This window comes from Lissotriton vulgaris, chromosome 10 (assembly GCF_964263255.1).
Source record: "Lissotriton vulgaris chromosome 10, aLisVul1.2, whole genome shotgun sequence".
NCBI classification, from domain to species: Eukaryota; Metazoa; Chordata; class Amphibia; order Caudata; family Salamandridae; genus Lissotriton; species Lissotriton vulgaris.
Genome location: NC_141698.1, coordinates 448,363,285 through 448,385,003, shown reverse-complemented (window position 1 = coordinate 448,385,003; position 21,719 = coordinate 448,363,285). Strand labels below are relative to the sequence as shown.

The following is a 21,719-nucleotide window of genomic DNA, read 5'->3' as shown; positions in this document are numbered from 1 at the left end:
CACACACACAACCCCACCCCCCACACACACAGCCCCACACACACACACAACTCCACCCTCACACACACAGCCCCACACACACACACAACCCCACCCCCCACACACAACCCCATACACACACACACAACCCCACACACACAACCCCCAGTTATTGCCACTCATAACATAATTAAAATGCACAGATTGATAGAGAAGCACCACACGCCATTTGTGCTAAAAACAAAAAAAATCGTTTTACCATTCAACTTGGATCCAAAAATTGAAAAAAAAGGCACTCGTAATTTTTAGACGCATGTTTTATTGGTGTGCGCACCTACAAAATGACATGCAGGTCGCTCAAGTTTTTTTGTTTTTTTAAAAAGCCATGCTGCACAGTATTGGTGACTGCGCACTCACACATTGCTCACTCACAGTAATGTAGTCCACACATACTGCACCCTCACACACACTGCCCCCTCACACATTGGGCACTCACACTACCTTAGGCCACACACAATGCACCCTCACACTCCGCAGCCTCACACACCTTGCACCCTCACTCACTCTCATTACACTGTGCCCTCACACACTGCCCCTCACACACTGCCCCCTCACACACTGACCACTCACACATTGCTCACTCACACTACTTTAGGGCACACACACTACACAATCACATCCCTCACACACTGCCTCCTCACACATTGGGCACTCACACTACTTTAGGCCACACACAATGCACCCTCACACTCCGCAGCCTCACACACCCCGCACCCTCACACACTCTCATTACACTGCCCCTCACACCCTGCCCCCTCTCACACTGCCCCCTCACACACTGCACCCTCACACATTAGCCCCCACTTGTCGCCACCACAACATCACTCAGCGCCACCACAGCATCAATCTGTGCAACCATTCAACAACAACTGGTTCAAATATGTTCTCTCAATGTTTCAAGCTTTATTACAAATGTCACAAAAAAATGATATTTCACTTATGTTCTTGAATTTTCGTCACAATAAAATACACTGAACATAATCTTCACAAAATTTATTTACAAAAGTTTAAGCTATTGCCATTATAAATTACAATAACTTTTATTTAAGTATTAATTATTAAAACAAAATAAAAGTGGTTGTTATTTGTAATATCAATACATCTAACTCACTTAAATACAACACATATTGCATTACAAATGCTATAGGTGTCACATTTGCGAAAGTTATAACTATTGGCATTGTAAATGACAAAGCTATTAATTTCGCTATTTTCAAAACCAACACATAAATAAAAAATTTGTCATTTACAATACCAATAGCTCAAACTTTCCTAATGCAAGACCTATTGCATTGCAAATGCTTGTTCATATTTGCTATGTTTCCTTCTTTTTCTCCTCTACTTTCTACCTTCAATTTGACATAATTGACATTGATAATGGACCCGAGAAAGTGAAACATGCAAGGTTTAGAATGAGAAGTATGGGCACAACCTGACCGTTTTCAGAGGTTTTGAGTTGGTGTCCATCTATCTGGTTCTGTCCACTAATGCCTTATCTCCTGTGGCTGCATTAAGCCTATTCATGTTTACCTTAACGTCCTCCCCGCACCATTTATACGGTACAATGTAATTTTGGCTTCCTCCGTAACCTGTAGGCAACGTATTGTTTGCTTCCTTTAAACGTACACCCATTGGATTGCCTCTCCTTCTACACTAGTTAATATATGATTTTCAGTATTCTACTTTACATGAACTAAGTTATTCCAGAGCAGTGCTTTACAACCTTTTTAGAACTGCAACCCAATTTTTAGAACAACAAACTTTTGTGACCCACCTAGCTCGAATGGACATGAGGTAGGGCAATTTTTTTATTTAATGACAGCAATTGTTTGTAAATGAAATGAAATGAAAATGAATGAAGCTTATATAGCGCATGACTTACCCTGGGGCATCTCCGCGCTTGTTTAGGGAACCCGTCCTGGTATTCCTCTGTGAGATAACCCTGGCAGGTGAAAGCCAGGCATCCCACCGCGAGGGGCCGTTGTGGAGATTAAGCAAGCTATTGCCCAGAGTCGCAGAGTGTGAACCCGTGAGTCGAGAAGGCACCGGAGCGAGAATTAACGAGTCCGTGGAATTTTGAGCCCAAGACCCGCCGAGGCGGGGAATTGAACCCTGGTCCAGGGCCGAACTCAAGCTCCAGGTCTGCCGCCTCTAACCCCTGAGCCACACTTCTCCACACTTCTGTCACAACCTTGACCACACCCTTTGTTATCGAACTGTGGCTAAGATAAAAGTGGCAGATGGTGATCTGCACTGGAGTCTGGACCTGGAACACTTTTGAAAGTGAGGTGCTGACCTGTGGCATTTGTTTACTATAATCACAAGGCTTCTGAAAAGTCTTGGTGTTGATACAAGTGATTTTAGTAAATTTGAGAAACACCTTCTGCAGCTTAGTATGGGGTAAGGCCTAATATACATTTTTGTGATAAAACGAGGCTTAGTGGTGTATTTTGGAATATATATATTCACTGAAAAAACCATAGGTTTCACACCAGTTATAGTTAGCTGGAAATTTTACTGACATAAAACCATAGAAATTCCAACGTTATAGTTAGTTGGACTCACTATAACAAGTGTGCCTGCAATGCACTGCTGATGACATCACATATTACATCACTCATGACATCTTGAGTGACATCACTCATGACATCACTTATGACACCATCTTTGTGACAGAGTGACAGACCTCCTTTTAGTGTAATGTAACCCTTGAAACACATATTCAAAAATAGAAACTAACATTTTCAAAAAAATGGAGATACCCATACCAGTTACAACAACCAATTCAGTAATTCCACCATCTATATACACATCCACTAATTTACCAACAGTTCTATATAGTCACTCATACATATACTCACTCATCATATGTAGTGATACATCTATACATCCTGTTATACACCGACAGTCATCCAAAAGTTACTCACACACATACTCACACTTGCAAATAAATTATTGTACATCCATTTATTTGCATATAAAACTATACACACACTACCTCCTTACTTTTAAGGAAACTTACACATACTTACTCTCTTAAACAATCACTTATATAAACACATATTTATTTAAAAAGGAACTCTTACAATCTCTTACTCTCACATATACTCACTTATATACATCAAAACTCACATACACTAGATTAAAATATATGTCGTTACTAAAAAAGACAATAGTGAGACAGTCATTCACTCACTAACACACACATATACACACTCATCCACCCATACAGTCCTGCACATATGCTGTCTTCAAAACACATACAAACAGTGAGTCATTCACCAACCCATGCAGCTACTTATACACAAAGTGAAACACTGATACATATATTTCAATATTTAAAAGTTACTCGCTAATATATGTATTCAATAAAATACACTTAATAAGGCAGTTAACCAATCATTTTTTTTAAAAAAAACATCCATTTACACACTTATTTAACCATTTATTCTTCCATCAACCTTTACAAATACAAATATTAAACATATTAATTTTTCAGAAAGACATACATTCACTGGCTGGTGTCATCAGTGATGTCATGAGTGATGTCACTGACGATGTCATGAGTGATGTAATATGTGACGTCATCAGCAGTGCATTGCAGGCGCGCTTGTTATAGTGAGTCCAACTAACTATAAGGTTGGAATTTCTATGGTTTTATGTCAGTAAAATTTCCAGCTAACTATAACTGGTGTGAAACCTATGGTTTTTTCAGTGAATCTAATAGGTTTTTTAAATGCTAATTCCTAACTATAACTGGTGTGAAACCTATGGTTTTTTCAGTGAATATATATATATATATATATATATATATATATATATATATATATATCTATACTACTATTATAAAGAGAGAACTTGCACCTTTAGGCAAGGTAAACTCGGGAACCACAGCGCCAATCTACAAACCCGATACACCGTTGAAATCGGCAGGGTGTGTAGATGGTCATAGGCTTAAAAAATTAAAAAAATAATCGTTATATAAAAAGTTTCATTTTTACAAAAAGTAGTTCCCCCCAAAGTAGCGCTGGCCGCGACTGTGCGTCGTCACGTGAGGAGCAGGGGAGGAGCAGCGTCCCAGGAGCAGCGGACATGGCGCGCAGGGGAGGAGCGGTGAAGTGAGGCCAGCGGCGGAGCGGAGAGGCGGATATGGCGCGGGGAGGAGCGGCGGCGGACAGGTGGTGAGTGGCAGAGCGGCGGAGCGGAGAAATATGGACCGGCGGTGTGAGCAGCAGAGGCAAGGTAAGAATCCGGGGCAGCTAGGGTCGGGGCGGGCGGGGCACGGGCTGCAGGGGAATGTCAGGGCAGGCGGGGGTAGGGGAAGCCAGCATTTCAGGTTTGCGTGCTCTCCCGCCCCGGCCCCGGCCCGCCACAACATTGTCCGGGACACAGACAATGTCGTGGTGGGCGGGAGAGCACACAAACCTGAAATGCAGCCCCCTTCTACCCCAGGCAACGCTGGGGCGGGCTGCTAGTATATATATATATATATATATATATATATATATATATATTCACTGAAAAGACCATAGGTTTCACACCAGTTACAGTTAGCTGGAAATTTTACTGACATAAAACCATTGAAATTCCACGTTATAGTTAGTTGGACTCACTATGACTTGCGCGCCTGCAATGCACTGCTGATGACGTCACATATTACATCACTCATGACATGGTCAGTGACATCACTCATGACATCACTGATGACACCATCCAGTGAATGTGTGTCTTTCTGAAAAATAAATATGTTTTATATATGTATTTGTAAAGGTTGATGGAAGAATAAATGGTAAAATATGTGTCTAAATGGATGTTTATGTTTATTATGTTTTTTATAAATAAATTGTTTGGTTCACTGCCTTATTAAGTGTATTTTAGTGAATACGTATATTAACAAGTAATTTTTAAATATTGAAATATATGTATCAGTGTTTCACTTTGTGTATAAGTAGGTGCATGGGTTGGTGACTGACTCACTGTTTGTATGTGTTTTGAAGACAGCATATGTGCAGGACTGTATAGGTGGAAGTGTGTGTATATGTGTGTGTTAGTGAGTGAATGACTGTCTCACTATTGTCTTTTTTAGTAACAACATATGTTTTAATCTAGTATATGTGAGTATTGATGTATATAAGTGAGTATATGTGAGAGTGAGAGATTGTAAGAGTTCCTGTTTAAATAAGTATGTGTTTCTATGTTATTGTTTAAGAGAGTGAGTATGTGTAAGTTTCCTTATAAGTAAAGTGGTAGTGTGTGTATAGCCGTATATGCAAATTAATGGATGTTGAATAGTTTATTTGCATGTGTGAGTATATGTGTGAGTAACTTTTGGATGACTGTCGGTGTGTAACAGGATGTATAGCCTATACATCCTGTTACACACCGACAGGATATAGCGGCATGGATTAGCAAATTTAGCGGCACAAAAATGGAAATTTAGCGGCACAAATATGGAAATTTAGCGGCAATTTTGCGGCATTTTATGTGGCCATTTTTCCTACAACAAACACAGATATCTTAGTTTTTTTAGTTATTTAACAACATGAAGCTATGTATATTTGGTTTCTTTACAATGTAGACACTTTGGGGCAGATATACAAGCCCCTTGCGCTGCTTTTACGCCGCCGTTGCGTCACTTTTGTGACGCAGCGGCGGAGCAAAAGATGCACCATGGTGCGGGGTATTTACTACGTGACGCATCTCCCAGATGCGTCACGTTGCAAAGCCCTGCGCCAGAAGAGGCGTACCATTGCAGGTCAGTTTGTGTCTTGCAATAGCCTTAGAGCTTGGTGCCACTGTACCTGCTGCACTAATGATGGCTATACCTATCGCCCCTTTTATTAGTAAGCACGTTAAATATTACAGTGTATTTTGAACACGACCTGATATCCCACCGGATGCCCGTTCGACAGACCTAACCACTGGAGAAAGAGCAGTCAAAACCGCCAAGTGGTCACTTGTTAAACAGTAGCGAACTGCATGTTGGTACTTGTAGTTTCGTTGCAAAATGTCAGCCTGCAAATCGTCTCCGATTTAAAAGCGGGGACTGGTTGAAGTTGACACCCATGACATGGGGCCACTTGACGCCCGTGTTAAATTTCTCGCCTCTAGGATTTTTCCCATGGCTCACTCCCAGGGGGAAATGGTCTGCAATAGGTGAGCTCAACCCTCTGACTTCATCCCTTGTCTAGCGCGCCTCTGCAGATACCCCGTACCGTGTGCGCCTCAGCTCTCTCGGCTGAGTGGTTCTGTCTGTTTATCTTGAGGGACAGACATCTCTGCACGGCGCTCCGTCTCCAAGCCAGCGAATAGGGTGACCAACTGGCATTGGTGCAAATTCAGGATGGTGAGTGTAAAAATTCAGGACAAAGGGTCAAAATTCAGGACACAAATTCAGGACAGGAGCTCAAAATTCAGGACAAAACTTCAGGACAATAGGTACGTTTTACAGACACATCAGAGGTCGCACAATAGTATATAAGTAAGCCCAGCCATTTCCAAACATATTCAACCGTTTGCAAACCTATCCATCATGTATCCTTCCATCTATCATTTCACTCATCCATCCCTTCATCCATCCCCTCATCCATCCTTTCACTCATCTCCATTATCCATCCACCCTTTCACCCTATCCATCTGTACACTTATCCATCCACTCTTCATCCCATCCATCCATTCACTCATCCATTCAGCCATTTACCCTTTCACCAATCCAGCCATTCTTTCACTTACTAATCCTTCCACCCATCCACTATTTTAGTCATCCATCCATCCTTCCTTTCTCTCTCCATCGACCCTCTCACTTAGCCATCCTTCCTTCCATCCATCCTTTCACCCACCCATCATCCATCCATCCATCCATCCATCTGTCCTTCCCCTCATCATCCATCCTTCCCCTCATCACCCATCCATCATTTTCCCTCATCATCCATCCATCCATCCTTTTCCCTCATCATCCATCCAGCCATCTACCCACCCACTCTTCATCCATCCATCCTTCCCCTCATCATCCATCCATCCTTCCCCTCATCATCCATCCATCCACCCGCCCCCTCATCATCTATCCCCTCATCATCCATCCATCCACCCTTCACCTCATCATCCATCCTTTCACCCACCCCCTCATCAACCATCCATCCATCCATCCCCTCATCATTCATCCTTTCACCCACCCATCCATCCATCCTTCCCCTCTATCCATCCCCTCATCCATCCATCCTTCCTCTCATCCATCCTTCCCCTCATCCATCCATCCTTCCCCTCGTCCATCCTTCCTTTCATCCATCCTTCCCCTCACCCATCCATCCATCCTTCCCCTCCATCCATCCATCCATCTCCTCATCCATCATCCTTCCCCTCATCCATCTTTCCCCTCATCCATCATCCAGCTACCCTTCCACCCATACATCCAGCTAGTGGAGTGGTGTGGCTCACTGGTTAGAGGCGGCAGACCCGAGAGCAGAGAACAGCCTGGGACCAGGGTTCGATTCCCAACGCGGCAGGGTCTTGGACCAGGATCAGCGGACTTGATAATTCTCGCCTCGGTGCCTACTCTAATCAGGGATCACACTCGGCAACTCTGGGCATTAAGCTTGCCTCATCTCCACAACGGCCCCTCCCAAACGCCGGGGATGCCTGGTTTCACCTTGGAGACTCCCAGGAGGGACTATCTCACAGGGAAAGCCAGGACGGGTTCCCCAGCGGTCTATAGCGCTACGAGGCCTGCGGTGCGGGTAGCATTGCGCTTTACAAGGCACACAATTTATTTATTATTTATTTATTTACATTTTCTCTCCATCCTTCCCCTCTCATCAATCCATCGATCCTCTCTCATTATACATTTATTCAATCTTTCATTCATCCATTCACCCTTTCACTAATTTATCCAGCCATTCACCCATCCCTTCACTTACTTACCCGCCGACCTTTCCATATTAATTTTGAGCTGAGCCCTTTTGAGAAGAGGCCCATCAAGAACTTCACCCTTGCTGCAGGGGCCGTTCCAGGACTGGGACAGAAGCCACCCAGGGCGGAGACAGGATCCACCACAGGGGGGGACAAGAGCCATCACAGGTGTAGGTGGACTGGAGCCACAACATGGGGGGACAGGAGCCATCACAGGCGGGGGTGGACTGGAGCCACCACATGGGGGGACAGGAGCCATCACTGAGGGGAGGGCAGGAGCCATCACAGGAGAGGGAACAGGATCCACCAGGGTGGGCACAGGGGTGGGCATGCAGTATTCTAGTATCATCTTGGGCTCCACGCCCCCTCCTGCACAAGACAATGAGAAGACAGGCTCTCTGTCCAAAATGCCCTCCCCCACTGTGATGTACAGTACTTACAGGAGAGACTCGAAGAGAACTGATTGAACTGATTGTCCTCCATACTCTGTTAATCAGGTTGGGTGCGATTGTGCCATTTCTGTATTTTCTTAAATTATAGACTGCATGTTTGAAGAACCAAGGTTTGCTTACAATTTAGTGACAGTAATTACGCTCTGTGAAGAGAACCACGTGCTGCCTCGGTGTAATCAGGGGTGTAATCTGGCCGAGTCTCGGATGTTTGGGGCCCTGGGTAGAAATGGAATGTGTGAGCCCCCCTCTAAATAGCAGAGACATGACACATTCAGGGCTGTTTGCATGTGAATAGATGTCGCAGCTCCTGAACCTGCAGCCCCTCCCTCTCAGTCACCTTCGAAGCACCTCTTAACAGGTCATCAAGGGCTGGAGGTGTGAGGTTTGCCATCCCGCTGTGACGCTTCAATGCTGCTGAGTATCTGAGGAGCTTTGGTGCAGCATCGGAGACAGAGGCACAGGCGATAGCCACATAAAGCAGACCCCCCCAGGATATAGCGAAAAATGCCGCGATTTCTACAAAAATGCCGATTTCGCTGGCATTTTTGTAAAAATCGCTGCATTTTTAAAAAAGTGCCGATTTTGCGGCAAATCGCGAAATCGCGATATCCTGGAGGGTCTGTATAGGTGTATCACTACATATGATGAGTGAATATATGTATGAGTGACTATATAGAACTGTTGCTGAATGAGAGGATGTGTATATAGATGGTGGAATTACTGAATTGGTTGCTGTAACTGGTATGGGTATCTCCATTTTTTTGAAAATGTTAGTTTCTATTTTTGAATATGTGTTTCAAGGGTTACATTACACTGAAAGGAGGTCTGTCAGTCTGTCACAAGGATGGTGTCATCAGTGATGTCATGAGTGATGTCACTGACCATGTCATGAGTGATGTAATATGTGACGACATCAGCAGTGCATTGCAGGCGCGCAAGTTATAGAGAGTCCAACTAACTATAACGTGGAATTTCAATGGTTTTATGTCAGTAAAATTTCCAGCTAACTATAACTGGTGTGAAACCTATGGTTTTTTCAGTGAATTTCTTAGGTTTTTCAAATGCTAATTCCTAACTATAACTGGTGTGAAACCTATGGTTTTTTCAGTGAATTTCAAAGGTTTTTTAAATGCTAATTCCTAACTATAACGTGTATGAAACCTATGGTTTTTTCAGTGAATTTCATAGGTTTTTTAAATGCTAATTCCTAACTTTATATAGGGCCTCATACCTATGTGTTTTTTAGTGAATTTTAAGGTTATTTATTAGCAAATGTCTATAGCTAAGAAAGGTATTTTTTTCTAAAAATGAATCCTATATTGTATATTAATGTAAGTATATATATATTTTTTTTTATGTTTCACCCTGGTGCGCTGCCGGTGCGTGTACCTGTGAGCGCCCCGTTGCGCGTACCGGGCGCTCCCCCTCCCCTCCCCTCCCCCCCCCCCGCGAAAATCGGATTTTATTTATTTATTTATTTTGCCCAGCGGGGCCCTTTTATGGCCCCCACATCAAACCTAGGGGATCAGGGGAGGTCTACCCTGCCCACTTATGGTCATTTCCCCCTTTGTTTTTGCCACCTCTTGTGTCTCGATCCTACCGAGACACAAGATGGCGGCCGCTCCGGACTGTTTCGAATGTTTACAGACACCCGTGAGCCAATCAGCTTTCCGTGCGCAAGTCGCGTAGCGCGCCCGGTGCGCGTACCGGGGCGCGCCTATAGATATATATATTTTTTTTAACCTAAATTACTCAAAATCCACTGGAGCACATATCTTGAGACATAGCAAAGGCACATCGGGCTACCAGTCCCTACAATTTTGCCAAGTTTGGTGGAAATCCATTCAGCCGTTCGGGCTAAAAGTGAGTTCGACCGCCCTATGGAAATTAACATGGGGAAAACACGTTTTGGGACCCCCCTTTTATCTCGGCCCCCGCTTCACGAATCCCCCCCAAACTTTCAAGGAAGGACCAAAGCTCCGCAAGGCAAATTTGAGGAAATTGTCAGGCATATTCGTCAACCGGCGCCAAAGTTATTCACAATAGAATTTTGAGATTTTGCATTGAAAAAAATCCTAACTATAACTACCTACTGGCGACCACCAGTAGGATATATACATATATATATATATATATATATATATATATATATATATATATATATATATATATATATACACACACACACCAAACAATCCACCTCCCACAGTGACACCATGGAAGGAAGCACGGACACGAAGTGGTTCAGGATTTCGGCATCTCTTTATTTGTTGATGTCGCCCTCAATCCTGAGCACAAGGAGAGACGCGTTTCAGCCACTACGTGGCCTTTGTCAATCTAATTTGGCGGAGATTTTCACAGGTATTATATAACCCCACCCACTGGATTTATAAGTAAACATGGAAAACATACTATCATGTATGCACTCCTATTACACCAAAGTTACGTCATGTGCAAACTGTTTACAGCCAAGATAATAATAATGCAGGTACATCATAACATCATAAAGTATTGCGCAAAATGCCAGATTATAATTCTACATACATAACATACCTATAATGCAGACCGCACAGACGATTACGTTAAAAAAATCAATTCAAACATTGAACACAGTGGGAATGCGTGTGGGCATTATATCTCCATAGCCAAACCCTACGTACGGCCTGTGTTGCCTTAATAAAATTAACAATTTAAAAGTGAACGCTACTAAGCACTGCAATTCATGACTCGTAATTACTGTCATTGTCCCAGAAAGCTCTCCCGAGCTCATGATTGCTGTCTAATGACCTGCCTTCTGACCCTGACTCCCCACGCTGCTTGCCGCAATGTTAATATCACATTCCTAATCGCTCATGACTTCTTGCCTGGATAACACATAGTCCTCTCAGGGTTGTATTTACTAGACTGCGAGTAGAGTTTAAAACCCAAAGTCCAAATCAGATGAGCATGTGCTGCAACCCCCTCAGGACTGCCGATCCCATAATGCAGCTAAAAAGGTCCGTGCTAAGCACGCAATAGTCATTAGGAGTTATAGCTGCAGGGTGAAAGTCAGAGGTATTTCTTACCGTAGCAAAGACACTTGTCTTTCAAATAGCCTTAGACTTCAACATTAAAAGTAATATCCGAAGGTGGCACAAACTCGGTTGAGGGGGACCCATCATCAAAATTGATTACGCCAGAACCACCTCACCGCTTCGGCATTTCGCTTCCGCAGTGCCCAATTACCATCTGTGTCAGTCTTCCGGGCAAGGCATTTTGTGCTGGTAAACACACGGATCTCACGCTGTGTGTGTGTGTGTGTGTGTGTGTGTGTGTGTGGAGAGAGATAGAGAAATGTATCTATCTCTCTCTTATCTCTCTCTCTCTCTATATAAATATATATATAACAGCAAAAACCCTCCAGTACCTCCTGAACAGCGAACTGAGGATAAACGGACCACCGGGACCTTTTCAATGGCAGATTTTTATTTTATTTGGTCCTTGTTTCCACGACGCGTTTCGGGCTTCGAGTGCCCTTGATCATTCTCTATTGCAATGGCTTTGCAAAATAGAAAAACAGCAATACTGGAAGGTTCACCCAGAATCTTGCTTGGGAATACCTGCTAGGGTTTGTTTTAAGACATTATCAGCTCCTTTGTACAGGGGCACAAACAAGACTTTTTTCATTCCTGTTGGTGCGAAGTAAAAAGTGAGCTGTCCACCGTGATTCTCTGCTGCACAATAAACCTGAAAGAAGATATGCTCCAGCCTCAGTGACCCTCATGAGCATAACATTAATTGGTGTGGCTCTACTTACTGGCAAGTTGGAAGACAGCAGCAATGGCCTCCTCCCACCACTGAGAGTCCTGAGAGATGATGGGAAGCTCCAGCAGTCCCAACAAAAAGATGAGTTGCCCGGCTGTCAGGGCCACAGTGGCGATGAGATTACAGGCCCGCATCATATCAAACTGTACTGCAGAGGACATAAAACCACAGTAAAAAAGAAAAAAACACAACTTAATAAAACAAGCCCATTAACAAGCCAAAACCACCATCCACTTCACTGTTTTTTCAGTCATTATTCACTGTTTTGTGTCCTAGGAATGCACTCGTATGTATTTAATATGAAAATGTGCACTACTAAGTTCTTGCTGCATTTAAGATCACAGCCTGGATGCTTTTGTACACCAAAATGTATTCTACAGTGTGACAAAATCAGTTGTTGGTAACTGTTTCTACATGCATTTGGATTTTAGTTGTAGTCCGGAGTATGCTTGGTCAGTAATTCTTGGTACAGATGAAACCGGCACACAACTTAAATAACTTAAACTATTGAAGCCAGGGAGTACTTCTTAAGCATGAAACCGTAGAGGATATCAATTCTGTCCTTCAGTAGGATCATATGTTTGTTGAAAGATACATGCAAGTATTTATATAGAACATCAATGCTATTACTAAAGTGATGCTTGAAGTACTTCTCACCAGTTACAAAACGGGGTTCAATCAATTAAGGGATGGGTGGCTGGGATCCATTAGTATCAAAATCAAGCAATGTACTCTACAAACATAGATTCACCAAACGTGTTAATATAACCCATATTTACTCCAGGTATATGTGTATGATTACTTTGCTCGACTGGCTCATATCGTCATTCACATTATCTGTACGCCAGCTCCATTTAGTTATTGAAAAAAAGATATATATCAGTTAGCCACCTCATGAAGATACCGGTTACTCTTTTTAAACCTATTTTCATCAAGTGGCTCACATATCAAAGCATCAAATGATGTGTTTTCAGTATATATGAATTGAGAACGCTTACAGGACAAAAAAGTACAATTACTTAAATCATAAACATCAATCATAAACCAAATTACTCATCACAATATCACAGAGACATTCACATAAATAGTGTCTGAATGGTGCTTCATGAATTGACAACTATTACATGGAAATGCAACATATAAAAATTTCCAACACTGATGATGCCTTTTAACAAATTGAAGACTTCTTTCTTTTAAGTTGAATCAATCAGTAGGCTATTATTGTCTGGGGAATTCCTTTGCAATTTTTGTCCCCTTACTTTTTTGAGGTCACAGAAATGGTACTTGTTTAAAGTAGCGCAGCTCATCGGCAGTGAGGGACTAGTCACCCTCAACAGATTATTATACACTGATGCGTTTCGACCTTCAAAAAGGTCCGTTTTTATGAAGTCCTTTTTCAGGGATAGAATTAGGATGTGTGACACTCTGATACAACTGTTTTAAAATTCCAGAGGGCATTGTGGTGAAATACACAGGAAAACAGGTCAATACCGATAGGAATATTCAACAAGAATATCTCAAGGAAGGGGTGGAAAAAGTGGGAAAAAAAGACAAACAAATAATTAAAAATATATAAAATTCCAATTTTGTCCTTTCATATTACTTATAATTTGGTGTAACAGTGTGGGGCCCTATGAGAAGAATATTTCATAAATCAGAAAACAGTTGTTTAAATACTTTAATTTCAAAACATTATTGTAAAAGAATTGTTGCTGATGATCCCCCTATTCTACCTTAAATATGTGCATTTTAAAGTTGTCATGAGGACTTTCAAAAGTTGCTTGGCCTAAGTGATGAGCAAAAAAATGATCAATAATCTTATTGCATAGAGCATGAGGGCTTTACTGAATGAATTATTATTATTATTATTATTATATTTAAATTTATAAAAGGCGCAACAGCTACCCGGAGGTTTCCCGGCGCCTGCGGACACAGGTTAAGAGAGAGCACAGCTATTGGATTTTACCGATTGAATAGCCATGTCTTGATGCCTTTCCGAAAAGTGACATAGTTATACTCAAGACGGAGTGAAAGAGGTAAAGAATTCCACAAAAGAGGGGCCAGCTGGGCAAAAGATCGACCGCCCATCCTCGCCAGTTTGAACCTAGGAGTTACAAATTTGGCCTGTGTGGACAAGCGGAGAAGACGGGTGGGGATGTATTGTTTGACTAAAGCGCTAAGATAGCGAGGTGCCGTCCCAGCGTTAATTCTGTGCATGAAGCAAAGCAAATTATTGAGGTAACTAATTAAATATTGTCCTTCCATTTAGTGTGGCTCGCCGTCTGTCCTTATGCCTAATTGCCAGTAAGACTCTCTCTTTTAGCCCTGGGTGTCAGACTCCCAGCAGGCTCCTGTATAGCGTTAGTTGGAAGGCACATGAAGTAGTGGGGCTTTCAATCTTCCTCTTGGTTACTGGAAGTCAGGCTCCTGGTACGCTTCTTTATCGCCTTTCGGGGGATTTAGTCCTGTGGTACAGACTCCCAGTGCACTCTCCTCTCACGTTGCTCAGAAGCATTATTCAGTTGGGCTGGAAGGCAGTCTCTTTTGGGCATTTCCTGACTCTCCATTATTTTGCGTCTTGGACGACGAGTAGCATGGGATTTGTAGCCAGACAAAATTTTACAAATTTCAGACATCTCATTCAGGCGTACTGACCTGTTTCCCTGTGTCTTTCACCACAGTGCCCTTAGTAATTAACAAAATGTGTATAGTGGTGTCACACATCCTAATGCTAGCCCTGAAGAAGACCTTAATAAAAAAAAGGCCCTTTTTGAAGGATCGAAACACGTTGGCGTACATAAGTGGATTGAGGGTGACTAGTCCCACACTGACTCTGAGCTGCTATACACAAGAAACATTTTTGAGGACGTTGAAGAAATAAGGGGAGAAAAACTGCAAATGAATTCCCCAACCCATATGAACTACTGATTTCTTCAACTTAAAAGAAGGAAGTCTTCAATTTGTTAAAAAGGATAATATGTGTTGGACACTTTTATATGTTGCTGTTTCCATGTAAATAGTTTTAATTCATGATGCACCAAAAGGACACTTTTCTATGTGATGGTGCTTTAATATGTGAGCTTATCAATGAAAAAAGATTTAAATGAAGTAACAGATCACTACATGAAGTGGATAACTGTTTTATTATGTTTTCAATACTTTATTGGAGCTGGGTTATAGATTGTGTTAATGACAGTATGTGCCGGTTGAGCAAAATAATTATGCACATATACCTAGAGTAAATACGTGGTATATTAACACGGGGAATCTGTGGTTGTCGGAGCCTTGCTTGGTTTTTGTATTTTTATTTGAAGTACATCGTGCAACACTCAGGTACCCTAAAAAGCCTCTCTTTCCTTAGAGGAGTTTCTGTCCAATAATTAAATATTAAACTCATTCAGTTTTATTCTTCCAAAGCAGTGAGTTTCATTTCACCCCTCAGATTAAGTGTTAATCTTGCTGGTTACTTGTTCACATATTCCTCTTCCATGCTAAGTGCGTTGTATGCGTTTTCCCAGGTGAGTGGACTGCCATCAGCCTGCCCTCTATATGCAGTTTTTATCAAAGCCCAAAGGGGTTTGTGCCCCTTTACAAATGAAGACCGATGGTGAAAGTTAAGTTTCATTGGTAATTCCTTTGAAGGGAAGGAAGCACAGTGGTGTTATGAATCACCTGGTGTGTGTGGCGCACTAGGGAAATCTAACAATCTAGATACTTCTTTTTGTTTATAGTCTTTAACAGAACAACATGGAAGGAGGTGAAGGCACCAAATGATGGAATTGGAGGCAGGGACGTAGAAATCAGGATTGAATAGGTTCTCTTCACGCAACATTTTATTTCACAATGTTATAACCCTTATTAACTGGTATCTCCTAACAGTACCTCTCTCCCGCAGTTCCTTCATTTTGCACTGCTGCCCCCCTTTCCCTTTCTTATGTCCCCACACCCCTTTTAGTGCCTAAACTCTAACCCTATTCTGTTGCCACTACTGTACCTCTACCTCCCTCTTCTATCTATCTGGATTCAGCTTCCTACCAATATACTAACAGCCTTTTATTAAACCCCCTCCCACCCCTTCTTTTGACTTGCATCCAAATGGAATGGATTCTCTTCAAATATATTGTGCCTCCTTGTTACAAAATTCTCCAAACACTGTCTCTCCCCCCCCCCCCAACTCCCTCAGTTGGCACTGCTCTCAACCATTTTTCTGTCCTCAATGGCTGCGCCCCATCCATTATATTCTAACTTTGCTACTAACGGAACCTCTTTTCTACTACATTACTGTACCTGGAAACCCCTTACTCCCTGCAATTCCACCAGTCTACTCCTCTCACAATCGTAACCCTCCTCACACAGTCTGCCTTGCTTCTGCTAAGCAATGATGGGAGACTCTAACGGTATTTATGTGATATTTGTAGAGCGTAAACCTATACAAAAGGCAATGGAGCACCATACAGGGTCAAAGAGTAGCATAAGTCAACGAGTGATAGGCATGGTAGCTGTTTTGCTAAGTTAATGCTGTACTTAATGCATTGTGATGTAGTGTTCTTTAAAAATGTATGCCATTAAATCCTTCCTAAATTGGAGCTGCATTGAGGTGGTCATGGTGGATACAGAAATATTGTTCCAGATCCTGGGTGCATAAATGCATGTTGTGTTCTTTCTTTTTTTCACACTTCGTAGTTTGCTATCTCATGGTATCCTGACTGCTAGTGTGCCGTTACCACCAGAGATTGTGTGCTTTTTTGCAATATAAGCAGAATTGCTGGTTGTGATGGCTGTGCAAATGATGCAGCAGGTTTTTGTTGTAGTGCAGGCTGGCAAGGGGAACCATTGGAGTTCTGTCAGGATGAGGGTGATGCAATCATATTTCCTCAGGCCCTCAATAGTTGTGGTGTGGCATGTATGATGCTCATAAAGAGGGCCAGTGTGGAGTATGGTTTGTCAAGGAGAAGTGTGTTATCACTATCCAAAGGTGAGACTACAAGGGTTTGAACAGCAGTTTTGGAGTTAGTCTTTGGAAGAACTAGTTTCACTTTCTTTTGAAGACTGGGCTGGTCGCAGGCCATCCTTATTTTTTTGTCAATGTTTTCCTTGAAGATGAGGTTGGTATACAGGACGAATCCAAGTGAATTGGCATTTGGTGAAGGTTGGGGTTCAAAGAGATCAAGGTTCATGTAATCGAGACAGCTTTGTATTGCTTTTTGTTTGTTGTTCTTACCAAATAATAGGAATTCTGTCATGGTTTGGTTAAGCTTTAGGTAGACACTGGACGTCCAGGCCTGGATGATGTGCAGGCAGTGTTTGAGACACTGGATGTCTGAACCAGAAGAGTTTGAGTTTTAGATCATCAGCATATTGGTGAAACGTGATGCTGTTATCTTTGAGTACTGTGCCAAGCTTTTACATGTAGAGGATGAAGATGACACAGGACATTATAAAACCAAGGGGAACCTCGCAGGTGATAGAGATCTTTTAGGATCTGGGGGTGCCCATGTCAACAAAGTGGTGTTGGTTGGAAAGGTAGGAGGAGAACCAGTGAATGACATTGCCTGTGAATCCAATTTGAGTCTTTTAAATGCATATTAGGGTTTGATAGTTGACTGTATCAAAGACTGCTGAGAAGTCCAGCAATACCAGAAAGCATGTGTGAGAAAGGCATTCAATACAATGTGTACGAGAGAGCTTTGATTAACTTTGAGTGTAATACATTTTAGCTTTCAGCAAATTTTGCATGTTCACAAGGTCTGCAATAAATAAGTCTTTGAAGTCTGACTGTTGTTCTATTCTGCACAAGGGGTGGTCATAAGAGAAGAAGCAGACTTGTTTTTGTACATGTGCTGTCGAATCCTTTCTATTTTTCACTGAAGAAGTAGATCGATTGACACTTCTGTAGTGTGACAAATAGGTGGGTCTGGCAAGGGATTGATGCAATACTTGATTGTCTTGAAAGGTGTTTGCTTCCGTTTGTGTGGAGGGATGTGGACTCGCCCAGATAAACTGTTTGTGTTCAAGGACGAGTCTTCGTGTCATGCCAAGGCAGGCCTCATATGGTAGGTTTGGGAGGGCAGGACAAGGGTCCCCTGTGACTGTGGGAGCATATCATTTTCCCCACTTCATGAGGAAGGGGGCAAGTAGGGGCTGGGCTGTGCCCACAACACTTTCTCCAAAGTATAAAGAGGTTTTACTGGATGCAGAAGCTCACCTGCTAACATTGGGCCCAATGTTCCTACCGCTGGTAATTCCGGGCTCAGGGACACTAGTCCACAAGGAATCTGCCAGGGTGATATCCTCTCCTAAGAAACCACTCAGGATAACTTATACTGAACAGCTATGTCTGGCTGTCCTTTTGGACTGCTGACGAGATTTCTGAATGTCACTCATAATTAAAATGGCAGTTGATCCAAACCGTCATCGAATATCACTGGTGCAACTCTTGGATTTATTAGCGTCCCTTCCATTAGCCTTTAATGCAAGTTATAGAATTTACCAACTATCTTTCATAGGCGTTGGTGAAGATGACAAATTCATGTTAATGATAATCATTTACAAATCTTGCTGATCATCATTTGATGTTGTTGATATGTGGCACCAATAGTAGCATTTGTTGATGTTGATAAAACTCACAAAGGATGTGCTAGTATTAAACAAATGTCCTTAATGGGCATTCACTCGGGCCAGTGATGTAAGTGGGTAGATTTTTGCAACTGACATTAATACAAATTGTTTCACAGTGTGTCAAATTGTATTTTATCTGTGTTGAATGTCTGTAAGACTGTGTGCTCCTGTCTTCATAATTTTTTCAGCCTTGGTGTGATATTTTGACACAGATCGGCCCACTTTAAGCCCTTTCCACTTTAACTTCCCCCAACAGCCTTAATGTATTGCAATGAGAACACATTGGTGAAACGGCATGCAATTCAATTCAGATGTAATGGAAACTGCACCTTGGGCAAAATGTAAATGCAGGCCAAGTAGCTGATGCTCATTCAACAGTCCTCAAAATATAACCAAGTGATGCCCGTGTAGTTCAGTTGCAAAATAGTTAAAAACTTTGATAGGCTATATTAAAATATGGACAGTGGGTAGAAATTGACTTTGAGTTTTTTTGTGAATTACGGAACTAACATGTAAAATGCAATCCTGGTCACTTAAGTTTGAATAATACGTTCATTGAGAAAGCTGAGGAAAATGTGACAAAACTAATGACAAGGCTATATATTAACATATGAAGATATGATTTATATCCGATTATTGTAATTGTTTTCATAGTTTCACAAGAGTTAATGAATGCTTTAAAACTAGTGAAATTAAACATATGGGTTAGATGTTATAATCTTCCACACACAGTACTTATTTGACTGGCTCCCCATGGGATGCAGTCAAAGCTGGTCTCCACGAGGCCCAATATCAATCTAGGGGTTGTCAAGTGCTTTAACATAACAGTAGTTCCTGGATTACTGTGGGATTTCACCTCATGCTGCAGGTTGGCCAAATGCACTAGATTAGCTATGAAAGAGGAACCGCAGCTATATTAGTGCATTTGGCCGAGCAGCATCTTGGGGTAAAATCCCACTGTGATCTAGGAACTACTGTTGTGTTAATGCACTTGAAAACCCCTTGATTGATTTTGGGACCATATATCTACTACCAAGACGTGATGGCCCAAAGATCTTTGTACCTTAGTAAAAAGAAGAGTCCTGCTAACATCAGGCGGTCTTATGTAATGACTCTAGGGCTAAAAGTATTGTATGATAATACAGAGTTGATACTGTGATCCAGGGGTGTATAGTACTTCAGCATAGAACAGTTTGTGCAGGATTTGTGTTGCCAGACAGGATGATCCAGGAATCCTAGTATATCAGTATTACTGAGATTCCTGTACGCTAGTGGAAGTGGGCAGAATATTTCAGGGGAAGTCTTGCAGTTTTATCGTTCATTGAAACATTGGTAAAAGCCAAAGTAAACTTACATTTGACGGTGCTGCGAGATTCTTGCAGCCCAGCCGACTCAGAGCCCCAGCTCACTGTCTCGCAGGATCTCTCGTCCGTTTGACCAGGCTTGCCGCTGGCAGTCCCTCTGGCCTGCAAGCACATCTTCCACAGACCCACGCTGCGCTTGCGTCCATCCTCCAGCGTTTGGTACACCCAGTTGGGAGTGAAGGCAGCTGCATTGTTGAGAATCAATGAAACCAGAGCCACTGCCACTGCTGTGGCCACCAGCTTCTGCACAGTCATAGCCCGCTCTTTGAACCTGAGCCTCTGGTGCCGGGGACCCTCAGCTCGTAGACAGGGGTCGCTTGGCAGGTGCTTTGATTGGAAAAAAGCCACAAGATCAGTGTGAGGGGCCGCTAAAGGACATCACCATTCATTCTCAGGTCCACAGAGTAAGCTCAGAGCCCAGAGGTTGTGAGGAATGTCCTGAGATGTCCAGTGTCCAAGTGACTTTACTCTTATCCACACTCCTGTAGAGCGATCTCCGTGCCAGAGATCCAATGAATGAGGGCATCCATTCGTGTCAGGCTGTGAGAGGAGGGTACAGAGGCACAGACTACTCCAGACTGGGTAGTGGGGCGAGGTGATTTTCCTCAAAGGCCTGCTGCTGCTTTCTTCAAGGATGTCGTGGATCTGCAGATGCTGGGCGGCTGTTCATGCAGTCCATCCACTGGCGAAGCCGAGAACCCCTCCACGACGTTCAAGCTGCAAAAAATTAGGAAAGAGAAGACGTGAAGACTATTTCCAAGGGGGTGGGCAAGCCTTAATGCGTCTACCACCCAGTTAAGACCCCAGTGTCCACAAATTGTTTCTCCAGCTGAATGCTAACTACAGTGGGGCACTGCTGGCCAATTCTAGAAACATGACTGGCCTTCCAATTCCAAGGGACCGATTTGCAGGGGTGGCTGGTGCAGTGGGTGCTGGCTGGGTTTCAGTGCTGCTGTCAGGCCGTGCTAGACCTCGGCTGCTCTGTGGAGACCTGCCGCCTGGGCTGGTGTTCAGGGACTAAAGCACAGGTCCTTGCTGCGGTGTTTTTTTTGTTTTGTTTTTTCCCCTCAGCTCAGTCAAGGGGAAATGACAGTTTTATTTTTTTGGTCGAGCTTCGGGCGTATCCGAGGACTGCAGCAAACACAGGCTCCTGCCACCGCTCAGCCAGACATGTGCAGGATATGTTTCCTGAGAGGAAGGAGGCTGGGAAAGACTACTGAAGACTTGTTCTAATCTCTTCCTCTCCGTTCCCATCCCCCCCCGTCCTATTCCAGGATTACTTTCCCAGCCACCCCACAGTACAGGCAGAAACTCCGGCGGAGCTCAATGGATTGTTTCAGATCTGGATCGAACCGACCCTGCTGTTATCCCTCCCCCAGGGCCCACCTCCCTCTGAAAAATCTGGCTCGGGGTGATTTTTTTTTTCTGGTAGAGATGATTGTGAGGGAATCTCTTTTCAGTCGTGTTAGGTGTGCCTGTCAACAGAGAACGCACGCACTCTTTAAGGAGAATAGCTGGGGTTACATGGATTTATGTT

At 42.9% G+C, this 21,719-nt stretch overlaps 2 protein-coding genes across 2 annotated transcripts in view; one reads left to right on the top strand and one right to left on the bottom strand.

Annotated features, from left to right (window-relative positions):
* The window catches only part of IFT140 (intraflagellar transport 140), a 1,373,663-nt gene that overhangs the window by 1,110,409 nt on the left and 241,535 nt on the right, over window positions 1–21,719 (top strand). The window lies entirely within an intron of this gene.
* TMEM204 (transmembrane protein 204) overlaps window positions 1–21,719 on the bottom strand; it is a 167,285-nt gene that overhangs the window by 123,319 nt on the left and 22,247 nt on the right. Inside the window, exons 2-3 of the mRNA XM_086941300.1 lie at window positions 20,173–20,899; window positions 12,193–12,348 (exon numbers count right to left, since the gene is read on the bottom strand). Of these exons, the coding sequence (XP_086797426.1) occupies window positions 12,193–12,348; window positions 20,173–20,437 (421 nt within the window). The 5' untranslated portion in view covers window positions 20,438–20,899. The remainder of the gene's footprint in view (window positions 1–12,192; window positions 12,349–20,172; window positions 20,900–21,719) is intronic.